Source organism: Motacilla alba, chromosome 13, assembly GCF_015832195.1.
Source record: "Motacilla alba alba isolate MOTALB_02 chromosome 13, Motacilla_alba_V1.0_pri, whole genome shotgun sequence".
Taxonomy (NCBI): Eukaryota; Metazoa; Chordata; class Aves; order Passeriformes; family Motacillidae; genus Motacilla; species Motacilla alba.
The window spans coordinates 7183661-7196185 of record NC_052028.1 but is presented as its reverse complement, the minus strand read 5'-3'; the positions used below and the strand labels follow the sequence as shown (position 1 = coordinate 7196185).

Below are 12525 nucleotides of genomic sequence, written 5' to 3'. Positions count from 1 at the left end.
CAAGCTGGAATCCTTCTTCTCTCCCACCTGAATAGTTCTGGGTTTTACAGTGCACAGTTATTGCTGACTTGCAGCAGATAATCAGCAGTGACTGCCAGAGACATCTCCAGCTGCCTGTATTGAGACAGACATGAACAAGGGGTGTATGTGTTTGCACTTCCTGCATCTCCTGTTAAAAGAGCCCAGAATTTGGGAACATGAGGCATGGCTCTTCACTGACCATTGCAAGCAGCAGGGGACTGCATCTGTGAGCCAACAGACCCGGCAGGTCAGTTCCTGCTCACCTCTGTGTGAGATGTCACCTCCTCTTTTCCACGTAGGTAAAGCTATGTGTAGCTCAAAGCACTGCTCCATATGCACTATCATTAAAATAACATCATGGGCAAGAATAAAAAGAATGCAGTAATTTCACACATTCCTTCCATTAATTTGTTTTATTGTCCAAGCATATGAAATATTGAATATCACCCGAGGATACATTAAAAATGAGACACCTTTTCTGTTATGAAGCATTCACATTAGAATTAATGGAACATGGACCTTGACAGTATTATTAAATATGTCTTGAAAAAAATAAATAAAGCTACCTTGGAAATCCAGTTAGGTCTAAATAACCCATTTAGTAAATACACTTCCCTTCTTCCAAAGAAATTCCTTAGGAGACTATCTGTCTTGCTGTAGGCTTGTTTTCACTGGAAAAGAAAGTTTTCTCTTGATCTTCCATCCCCAAAGGATGGATAGTCTCAGCTAATTTACCTCATGATCAAAGGGAAGTAAGTGCCTGTTCAACATTTTTTTTTAACATGAGATAGTTCATGGTAAGTGCATAGCCAGGAGCAGAAGGGAGATCACACTGTTTAGCAGTTAATATGGGTCCAAACTGAGGCAGCATCTGCTTGGGAGGATGGCTGGCAGCACTGTCACCCAGGAGGGGAGATACAGAAAGTCTGGAGCCAGCTGCAATGCAGAGGTCAAGCCTTGCATGGTGCTGCCTTTCTCTTCTGTTTATTTCAGCTTTCTCTCTCCTCAAGGATCAAGGAAAATGAAGGGGTGGTTTTCCTCTGTGTTGCAAACTCTCCAGGTAAATTCATCCATTGGACCATTTGTGGCAATCTACCACACAACAGAATTATCAGTTTGTATGTTTAGCTACAGAATTATTTAAGGCATGCAAAATTGGATTATTTCTTTCTTTTAACCAACATAACTATTTTTGGTTACAGCCTAGAAACTACTTAGAGGATGACTCTTCCACTTCTTTTATTCCCAGACACAGCAGGAAATGCATCACTAAATAGCTTTTAGGGCTTATTTTGTTGCAGTTCTTAATCAATCCTGTTTTCCCTCCCCTCTATGCTATTTCTAACCCTAAAGCAGGGCAAAATCCATGGTAGAACTGTTTTGCAGAGGAGAAAACATGAGATTAATTCTTGGCTTTCAATTCAGGAAGTCTTCCAGATTTGGTTAAACATATCCTGTCTATCCTGTGCTCATTCAGATACATTTGTCATCTAGCTCTTCTGATAAGGGTTTCTACTATGCAGAAGAGCAGCCTCTGGAAGCAGGAGTTTGCTGCTCAGGGGTGACAGTAGGAAAAGCACTCCACCTCTGTTTTTGTCTTCTCAACAGCACAGCAAAGCATGGCCTTATCACACTTATTTCTATAAAATACTTCACATTTTGCAATACAATATGTAAGCAATTGACATCCTCTTTAAGCTCAAGGGAAATGGACCATTTAATGAAAAAAAAAGCTGTGAATGGTAAAGGATTGATCTTTAGTCTTGCTGCCCCAGGTCCCTTCCCAGCTAGTGAGCAAACATTTGAGCAATCTCGCCCTCCAATAACATTAATCTCATCTATAACTATTTTCCTTCATTTTTCGCATCAAGCAAAAAAAAATCTCTTACTGAATTGTTTAATTGCTGACAATACTCTAACAAAAGGAGTTCTTACTGATAATCTTGCTCTGGCTATCAGAAATCCCAGTGGCAGATATGCTACTCAATTTGGCCTGAGTTGTTTTAAAGTAAGAACTTGAAGACTCTAGCTACAGTAACTATTATAACATGCAGAAGTTAAATTAGCATTTGTTAAATAGGTTATTAGAAAGAGCACATGTTGTCATAGGTAGCAAATAGCTAAACACAGCGTGTATAAAAAGGTTAAAAACATATTACATCAGAAACAGTAGTAGATTCACAAAAGTACATATGGTTTGAATTTTAAACTGGGTAAGATTTCATCCCACATTGTGAAGAAAACCTTGGGAAATGGTCTTACTGGTCAACATTTCTATGAGAAATATCAGTCACCTTTCATTGCATTGCAATAAGTAGTTACAATGGTGACATCTTATGGTTTTCTTCTGCATCTTTTTTTTGCCCTGAGATACAAAAAAGGGATAACACATTATGCATATTTTGGTCATTTTACACCTTGTACTTACTACAGTGTGATTAGGGACCTTTATATATGGCTTGTCAAAATCTCCATTCTTGAGATCCATCAGCTAATGAATGTGACCAACTGTGCAGAGGAGCAGGATTCATACTTGATTGAGTGCAGCAGCACCACATAACAATATAGAGAACTGAAATAAGAAACTGAATTTCTAGAAGAAAAATCAGGGACAACTTAAGAATTCTAGGACATAAATCCTTGAATGTGACTTGTTATATCTGTCTACATTTGTAGGGATGAGGAAGTAGACTTCTCTTACCACAGAGTTTTCTTGGCAGTTCACATAGTTCAGTATTTGTATTTTTCATCTTTATAAGCTCATTTTCCTTTTCTTAACAATATCAGGTCAAACTGCTATCTGCATAAAAGTCTTACTCTTCAGGGAACACATGCTGTAGAGCTGATATTGTTGTATGCGTAAATTACATATATTAGAACCCGGAACATTCTCTAATGCCTCTCCATTGCTATTATTCTGCAAGTACCTTTAGTATCTGCAGGTAGTAATTTTTCATGCAGGATTATAATTTTTAAGTTACTAAGCTCTTTTTAAGACTTTGATAGTAAAAATCTAGAGTGGGATGTGTTGTTTTAAGACTTGGTTTAATAAATAATGGATTCTCTTTCTATTAACTCAATAGCATAATAACATTGAAACTTCACAAATATTCCCTATTAATATGATACAAAAATATCTGTTGAAAGAAAGTAATTGAACAATTCTCAGCAACTGTGTGATGCTCATGAAATGTTCCTGTGACATGGCCAAACCAGGAAGATCAAGAAGTCATGGACTGATTAACCCAGGCAATGATGCATTCAGCTGAAGTTGCATATTGGAGTTGCTATTGCACTACTCCAGCTGCCTCTCTCTCCATTTTTGGTGAGAATAATGGCTAAGCATAAACATTTTTATTTTCCCTGTTGAGTCCTTCTCCACATGGGCTGTGGGTTCCATTTCTGAACATCTCTTCAGAGTGTCACTGAACTCACTGACCGCCGGTGGCTTCCATAATTAAAGTTTTTGAGATAATCTTTACTCAGTCTGCCACCATCCTGCCCAGGAGCTGTTTCCCTGCTGGCTACAAGGGGATCGTGGCCAGAGGAAGGCCCTGCTGAAGAATCAGTAGCAGCAGATTCTTCCTCTGCCCACCTGTTAAAGAAGCAATAGCCTTCCTCATGTGTCCTTCTCCCGAGAGGATTAGAGGCAGAAACTCCCTGAATTTCTGTGTCCTTGGGAGCCAGGGCTGCTGCTGGATGTAGAAATGGTGACACACATAAGTGGCTGATGCTTTGGTCAAGGTCCTCATTAGATGCAGATGAGGCCACAGGTGCACTAGAAGCAGCTTCTTTTCTTGATCTTAGTTTCTGGATTTCACGATCCTGTTGCTCCTTAGGAAGTTTATCTACCTGCTGTGCTTTCAGAACAAGAGATGCTCCAAGGGTTCCTCGTAGAGCAAAAATGAAGAACCTGATGGAAGAGGAAGGGAATGGATTTTTTTATCAGTGGGCTCATTCCATAATCTACATCACATGTCCCAAATACAGATACTAATTTTTCATTGCTTTACAGACATCTGGTAGACACCTTATAGCAGGCAGATGAAAGTTAACTCCTGGATCTTAACACAACATGTTACTATATGTTTAGCTTGACCTGTATAGAGTCAATAACATGTATATATTATCATTTTTTTTAGTATTCATAACTACTTGTTTGCTGAACAGTGAAGAAAAATAGAAAAAAACCTCAAGAGATGCAATATTTGAAAATATGGAAGTTGCAGGCTTAAGAAGATTTCATAATTTGTTAGATAACAGAAAACCAGAAGTTAAAAACCTCAGCTTTTGGGTTTTTTCAGAAAGCAGCAACAGAAATGTCCTCCCTGCCCTTTGCAGGACAGAGAACTTATGTAACTAAGTATTGTGCGCTGTGAGACTGCATACATCCTCTCTCCATGCCATGCCAGCTTTGTGTGAAAATCAAAGTCTCTTTCAAGGCATCTTTTTATTAGGATTTGACTTTTACATAGGTGGCTTCAACATTATTTTAAAACAAACATGGGTACTCTGTGAAATTGCATTTCAAAAGGTTCCACCCTCACATCCAGCTGCTCAATGTTTCTATAAACAAGATTTACAAGATTAAAAAGGCTAACAAGCAACAGTACAGAAAGGGCTTTTAAGGCAATGGATTTCTTGGGCTTGCTTGAGCCGGAGTGGATAAAGTTTATTTGCTGTGCCTGTGCTCAGGCTGGTCAATCCCAACAGGATCTCAGGTCTGATCATGAAGTTAAGAGCTTGGGAGAGCCCAAGACTTTCTGTGTAGATCTGCTGTGGGTCACAATGTCCTGTGTCTCTCCCCTCAGCTTGTTTCCTGTATCTTTTGTGCAAGTTCCAGGTAAACCAGACAGGATGACAGAGAAGGGTTGGGAAACTGTGTCTCCTGTCCTGTAAACTGCTCTCGCTTGCTCCTGCCTTCCACAGCCCTGCAGGGTGTGAGGCCAGGCAGGGCACAGGCCAAGGCTCCCCGAGTGCTGCAGCTCAAACAAAAGGCAGTACTGAGGGGAAGAACCCAGGAGAGCAATTATTTTAAAAAAACCTGTCATAAGGAACCCAGAACCTCAAGATACCAAATGAGGAGATGGGGAGCAGGCAGCACAGTGTGATGGACCGTGGAATAGAAGTTAAAATTTAGTGCATTTTAGCAAAGGGTGGTTTCACCACTGCTGTGATCTGGAAGGAGGGTGCAGAAAATAATCTGGGGTACCAATACTAAGGAGCAGCAGTTGTCCAGATTTGAAGATATGAATGTATAACCCTTAACCTCAGTAACCTGCTGAGGCAGCAAGGATCTTAAGTGTGCTAAATTCCCAAGATGGAGACACAAGCTCTCTAACCACGTGTTTGATGCAGCTCTCAGCAGAAAGCTCAGGGTCAAAAATGTCACTGTGAATGAGGGCTGATAGGAAAACAAAAGTCATGCAGGAGCAAAACAGACTGGAAAAGGATGCCCTGCCTAGAAGACATGAGACCTTACTGAATTGTGTTGTTTATTCTGATCTGAACTTATATTATATAACATAAAATCAAAAGAGCATCTCAACTCAAATGGGAAAATAATAATAGTTTGAAGAAAAACACCATCTATTCTTGAAAAGTTCCTTTTCAGTCAAAGTTAAGGCTCAGATTCTAATGCCTTAAAGCACTTACAAAATCAGATACTAAAAATATTGTCTTGAATTCTGTAATACCAGTGTGCTGCATTACTTCATGGGAATTAGGATGAGAAGGAAACTAGCAAGATAGTCAAACCAACCCATTTCTTTCAATGTCCAAGCAAATAACAAACAAATATTTGAAACAAATTGTGCAACTCAAAACATACCTGCTTTAAGAATTAGTAATGTACTGAACACCAAAAGTGGTAATATATATATGGGAACAGAATCATGTTGTTTTTTAAACCATTTTTTCAGCAACATGTCACAATAGCTATCCCTCTCCAAATATTATCCAGTCTCAATTAAAGTTATCTTTAACATATCTGATTTTTTGCAATACAAAGTTAAACTAAAATTCAGGATGCAGTGAATATTTTTCATATAGAAATGCTCTTAAATTCAGCTTAGTAATGCATCATAATGTACTTAAAACCAAAATATATTTAGTGACTCTAATTTCAAGGATTTGCTCATAATCTTGATCTGCTCAACAACATTGTGATCATGACAGTGAACATAGCAGATCTATACTGGTAAATTTTGATGCATCCCAAAAAGAAAAGGGAAAAGTAGAAGATATATAGTGACTGATCTAGGGTTATATAACTGAATAAACAAATCGTTCATGAACTGGAAGGTTGAACTCGGGCATCTGACTTCCAAGATGATCAATTATCCCTGTACAGCACGTGTCTGACACATCACATATCTGTACACATCACAATTGTTTCTTCTCTCACGTGTCTGCAAACCCACAAAAGGAAAACAGAGGAAAACATTCAAACCTTGGTAAGAGCGCGATGACAGGGGTGATGAGGCACAATAAATAGAAGATGGGGTCTTTGAGCTGCCTCTCCATAATCCAGTAGGGGTTGGTGGGGGGGTTGCAGAGCAGGCAGGCAGCGTTGTAGATGATGGAGAAGATGAGGTAGAAAGCCACGCTGCAGATCATTGTCACCAGCTGCAGCACGGTCTGCAAGCACAAGCGATGGCAGTGAGACCCTGACTGGGTGTGAGACAGGAGGGGACAAAGACAGCTAGAAAGAGTGCTTGTAACAGTGCATTTTACTGAAATCTGCAGTAGGAGAAACAGCCAGAAAGTAATTTAGAAAAAAGTAGTGAATACAGTTCTCCAAGTAACACTTCCACATATATTGAGGTACGCAAGTATTTGGTGCTGTCCTGTCCAAAGGCACGATAGAAACAGATTCTGTCACTGGGCATGTGAAGGCACTAACATGGGGCTAATAACAAATTCTGGTCCTTTGTGGAATCTTAGTGTACCTGTTACTTACCTTTTGTGACCCAGAATTCAGGTAAATGACTCTAAAAGAGAATTCTATGCCTACACAAGATGCAACATTCACAAAAAAGCCAGTGCTGTGAACAGGTCAAATACGTACCCATGTTTTCATTTCTAGAGCCTGGTGCAAGAGAATGGTCAGGAGGGAGATGGTGTTGATGGGGTTTCCAAAGGAAAACACATCTATGTCAGAGTCTTTGTACACCTACAAAACAGGCAGGGAGATGTGGTGAATCCTGACTATTCAGAACTGAATTTACTATTTCTAAGGAGGACAGGAGAGTGAGAGTATTAATAAGCCTGTTACTTACCAAATAGGGAACAAAGAAGCAAATGAGGCTTTGATAGAAGGCATCCAACATTGTAATAATAAATGCTGACAAGTTGTATATCTGCAGGAGTTTACAGATAACAGTCATTAAGATGGGATATATGTCTCTAGCCTGTCCTGCAAACATAATTGCTGTTTGTCTTCCATTCAGACTACTGATTATTGCTAACTGGTCTCTTTCCATGAATAAATACCTCCTGAGCAGCTAATTAAACCAAAGGCTTATCTCTAAATGGGCATTTTATCTGTGTTAAGTAAAGATAGACCGTAGAAATGTTACCAAGTCAACCAAGAGTATTAAAAGCTGAATTTTGCCAATGTCACATCCCTTCACAAGGGATCTTATTCCTCAAATTCTTTATCCAAGCTCCTTCTGGAGTTATAAAATTGGTCAAAAATCATTTCTTGTAATGCAACACTTATTTTGTGCCATTTAAATTTGATTATTTGCCATATTTATCTAGTGACCTATGGTGTCACAGCTCCCATGGAGGGGAATGCATTACTGGAGAGACAGAAGATTGGGTCCCTGTCATTTCAACATTCCAAGTAAGTCTAAACTCCTTTCTTCCTTCCCTCATTCCTAAACAAAAACCCCTGTGGTCCTTTGTATTATCAAGCAGTTATTTCAGCAGTCATGACATACCTCTGAATTTTGTCCGTTCTTGTACAGCTCGGGCAGACGTAGGAGCGTTTCTGCAGAAACATCTTTGTCAAGGGCTCCAAAGAGAAGAGGAGGTACCGAGGTGAAGAAGAGGTTGAAAAAAATCATCTGCCAGTAATCTATCATGCTGCTGCCTGAGAAGCCGCAGAAGAACTGGTACCAGAAGAGCAGGTTGACATAGCACTGGGGAGAAGCAAATACAAGCACATAATTCCACCTGTGGCATTTATTGAGACACTGGTTATTAACAGAGCCTCCTCAGAGGACAGGATTTTGCTTAAAGGCACTACTTCAGAAAGCAATATACCTTAAGGGTCTGTTTCACAGTGATCCACTGTGATACAGCTTTTTAAAAGCCATTCTGGTCCTTTGAGAACACATCAGAGAATAATTAAGTAAATTGTTCACAGCCCTGAGCACCAGATTTTAGAATCTCGTTGTCCATGTGGAATCAAAGGCGTGCCGCTCCCTAATGCTACGGGGGAGATGAAAGAACAGCAGCATCCTAGTCTGGAGAACTATTTCACATTGCAAATAAATAGCCTTTGAACTCTAAAAGGATGTCCAGTCAAAAAAAGCAAAGTGTTCATTTCCATTACAAATTTTAACAGTAATAAGAAGTAATCCTTATTGAAAATTATTAAAAACTTCACCAAAAAAACAGATACCTTGAATTCTAGGTAAAAAGCCTTTCATGCTCAGAGCGTATTTCATGTCAAATGGACTTGTTTTCCCAGTCTTGTAGAAATTGAATTACTTAATTTTTTTCACTTTATATCATACTTCAATGCCTAGATCATTTGCATATACATTAAATTTTTAATAAAAATGACAGATATGAATGCATCATTACTTGCAAGTGGTTCCTATAAAAATTCAGAGGTTTCAAGGCAGGCAATTCTTAGTGCACACTCATCTACATTCAAGTGCCAATAATCTGATCTTCCTTATGCAAATTTTATTTTGAGGCTCATGGGCATTATTAATAAAGTTTCTTGTGCTGCCATATAAAGTTACTAAACCTTGAGTCCTTTTTCCCTCTGGAATAATGCTATTTCAAAATAAATTTAGAGCCTGTATTTTTCTCAATGCTCTATGCAGCACCTTGCTAACAAGGGAAACTATAAACTTGCTAAGTGAAGAAACACGAATTGTAGCTTCATAAAAAGTAAGAGTATAACCTGCAAAAACCAAAACCAAACAACCGAGAAAACCCTCAGAACTGGAATTAACCTTTGCTAGGATGAAAACTTCATAATTTTAATCATCTTACCACATTTTTGTAGAAAAAGTAAATCACCATCTTTGCCAGGCGAGCATAGCACCAATGTCCATGGACAAGAAGGAGCTTTTTGAGATGCTTAAATCGGGATATTGCAAAGTCACTGGCCATCACAGCCTTTGGGAAAAGGAGAGAAGGTCATTTACAATACGTCCTTTTCACACGCTATGTAATGAAATTTGAACATAGACATTGAAATAATTTCCTACTATTGAATATTTTAGTAGAAACAAAGCAACAAACGAACCCTCAAGAACATAGCTGTAACTTTCTATCTCAGCAGAACTCTCTGTTTAAGGAGAATAAGGAAGGGGGTTGTGAGGGAAAGGATACAGGGCAGAAGACTGTGGAAGAGAATCCACAAAACCTGGAAACCTGGAAATGCAGCAGCTGAGAAGATTCAGAAACCAGATGCTCACCTAACACTGGGCAGACATCTGCTAATTTTCCAGTCTCATGAGCAAACACAGGTTTGTCCTCACATGATCTCACATGATAATTTTTTGGCTCAAAATGCTCTTTTTTTCTTTTTTCTTTTTTTTTTTTTTTTTTTTTTTTTTTGGGGGCTGGACCCATAATTACAAACTGCATATTAATTTATGATGCCAACTTGCATTTTTAAGATGACACTTGAGAGTGTAGGGCTGCTATGAAACTTGTTAAGCCTTAAGGGACTACCTGACAAAAGAAGAAAGAAACTGAGAGGATACCTGCATGCCTTCTTGGCCAGATATTCCAATTCCAACATCAGCTGCTTGAATCATACTTACGTCGTTTGCACCATCCCCTAGAGTGGGAAGACAGGAGGGAACAATAACAATGCAAGAAAGGGTGCCTCCAACAGAAGAAGGAACTAATCTCAGCCATGCTGATTGTTTCAAATATTCTGTACTACTATACAGCTTGATCAGGAGAACTGATGTGTGGCATCAAGCAAAACATCAAGGCTCTGGTCTTGGTCTCCCTCCTTCCCTGGCTCCACCAGAGCAAAATCGAGCATTGGGACCAGCTGGGTGGTGACACAGCAACCCCAACACCATTTACATCAGCATCATTTTGTGTTTCTGCTTGGCCAAATCCATATGCTCAGGAACATGTTTTGCAACACCCTATTTCACTGAATTCTCTGAATCTGTGACAAACTTGATTGCAGATGACAATGTAACAACCAGTTTCAAGAATTATTTTGCTCATTTCAACTTGCAGCAATATGTTAAATATGTAACCAAATTTCCAGGGAAAGAACAGCCATGCTTATTGCTTGCAATATGGAGATTGCAAATTAGGTTAGTTGGTAAAGTAAATGAAGCAGAAGGCTGAAAGCTTATGGTTTGAACTGTAAGGCTAAGTAATATTACAAACATACGATAGACTTCCTTTTCTGTTTTGTCCACAGAGGTGTATTTGTTTAGTTTGGAGTCATCTAAATCAATTCATCCAGGGTTTTAGTAGCATCACTTACCAAAAGCAGGGAAGAAAACTCAAAGCATTTCACAATATTTGGAGATAAAAGGCAAACGAGTCAGTGCTTAATACCACTCTGGAGATAATTCTGTTTTCACCAGGGAAAATCTGACAGGAAAAGGGCTTTATGAAAAGACAAACTAGTGACTAATGATGAGTGATTTCCAGGCCCAAAACAAGGACGTTTTGGAGGTAATATGTACATGTGTTTGTACTGATGTGCATGAAAAGGACTGCTGGGAGATTCTGAATTTGTAGTGCCTTCATCCTGTTTAAAGGGGGGCAGATTTGCTTCATGAAAGCTGAAGCAGGACTTTTATATGGGTTTTGATCAGGAAAGATTAATCAATGCTGTTTCCTCACGATGTCTGCCTGAGACACAAAAATCTGCCCCGCACAATGTATTCCCCACATTTCTGTCCAAGAAAGAACCTGCTTTCAGGTGTGTCTGTGAGACGCAGAGTGGAGGTACCTATGGAGAGGGTCATGGCTTTCAGCTGCCTCCGGACGAGCTTGACCACCATGCTCTTCTGCAGAGGGGTGGAGCGGCAGCAGAGCACGGAGCGGCAGTGCCGCGCCAGCTCCAGGAACTTCTGCTCCAGCCCTCCCTGGAAGATGATGGACAGCGTCCTCCCGTCGATCACCAGCCCAAACTCGGGGCTGGGGGCTTCAGAGACTGGGAAGGATGTTGGGATGATGCCAAAAAATTTCCTCTGCGGTTTGTCGTACTCGTAATTCTTCTTCACCTCTTCCAAGGTTAAATTCAAGAGAGATTCACAAGTTTCCTGTGAGAAAACAGACGTGGTTCTAGAAATAGTTATCTCCACCTCCCTTTACAGCACAGCACCGTGCCAAATGCATGTTTGTATAATCATGCCAGTGGGTTTAAGCCTATCAGATAAACATGAGGGGAAATTTACTGAGAAATGCACTGATTCATCTGATTGGAGATTATTTCAATATGATACCATCCAATCCCTCAATGAAAACACTGCACATTTTATCAGACAGTTAACTGAGGTAAGGAATTCTTCTAAAAGAAAATCTAATAATCTTTACATCAGGAAGGCATGTGTGCATTTATGCTGAAAGTTCAGAAATTAAAAAGAAAATATTTTCTTTTAAGGAGATTGAAAAGTCTAGTTGTGATATGAATGATGTGAAATATTGCAGCATTGGCTTCTACAAAAAATAAACTGTAATAAGAGAAAAAAAAGAGGTCCACATTTTTAAAATTACCCTGTAACTTTTAGAGTTAGGCCTTTTCTAAGTCACATATCAGGCGTGTGTCACAATTAGAAACAGAAATAAAACTTCATATTTTCAAGCACTGTGCCTCAAACACAATGCCCTTCTGTCTTAGCAAATCTGCTTCATGTTGGATCAAGTCCCCTTTTAGATGCCAACAACTGGAATTGACTTAGTACTAGATAGAAACAGATTTAAGGGGAAAGCTCTCACCTCTCTCATTCAGATCTCCCAAATTGGCACATCACTATCAGAGAAAATCCAAAATGATATCAAAGTTATTTTGCTCCCTCTTAGTACTCAAAGTCCTCCTTCTGTGGCATGGCCCTGAATATCTGAAGAGCTAATCACTTCTCTTTCTGCCTTTTCTGTCAGCTTTATTGAGTGATGATTCAGTTCTATAATGTTATTTTCACTTTATGTAGCATAAGGTACATGTGTAGGATGTTTGCAAGATTTAAATTACACTTAAGTGGGAGGTTCTGGAATCAAATGTACCTCTGACATCTAATAAAAACCTGCACCTAGCACGAACACTTAAAACCC

General features: G+C 39.4%; 1 protein-coding gene across 1 annotated transcript in view; it reads right to left on the bottom strand.

Moving 5' to 3' along the window:
• Nucleotides 1-2605: 2605 nt before the first annotated feature.
• Nucleotides 2606-12525, bottom strand: part of ATP10B (ATPase phospholipid transporting 10B (putative)) — a 48260-nt gene continuing 38340 nt past the window's right edge. Inside the window, 8 exon segments of the mRNA XM_038150144.1 lie at nucleotides 2606-3934; nucleotides 6473-6660; nucleotides 7091-7195; nucleotides 7302-7382; nucleotides 7968-8168; nucleotides 9259-9384; nucleotides 9978-10054; nucleotides 11204-11516. Coding sequence (XP_038006072.1) covers nucleotides 3436-3934; nucleotides 6473-6660; nucleotides 7091-7195; nucleotides 7302-7382; nucleotides 7968-8168; nucleotides 9259-9384; nucleotides 9978-10054; nucleotides 11204-11516 — 1590 coding nt within the window. The 3' untranslated portion in view covers nucleotides 2606-3435.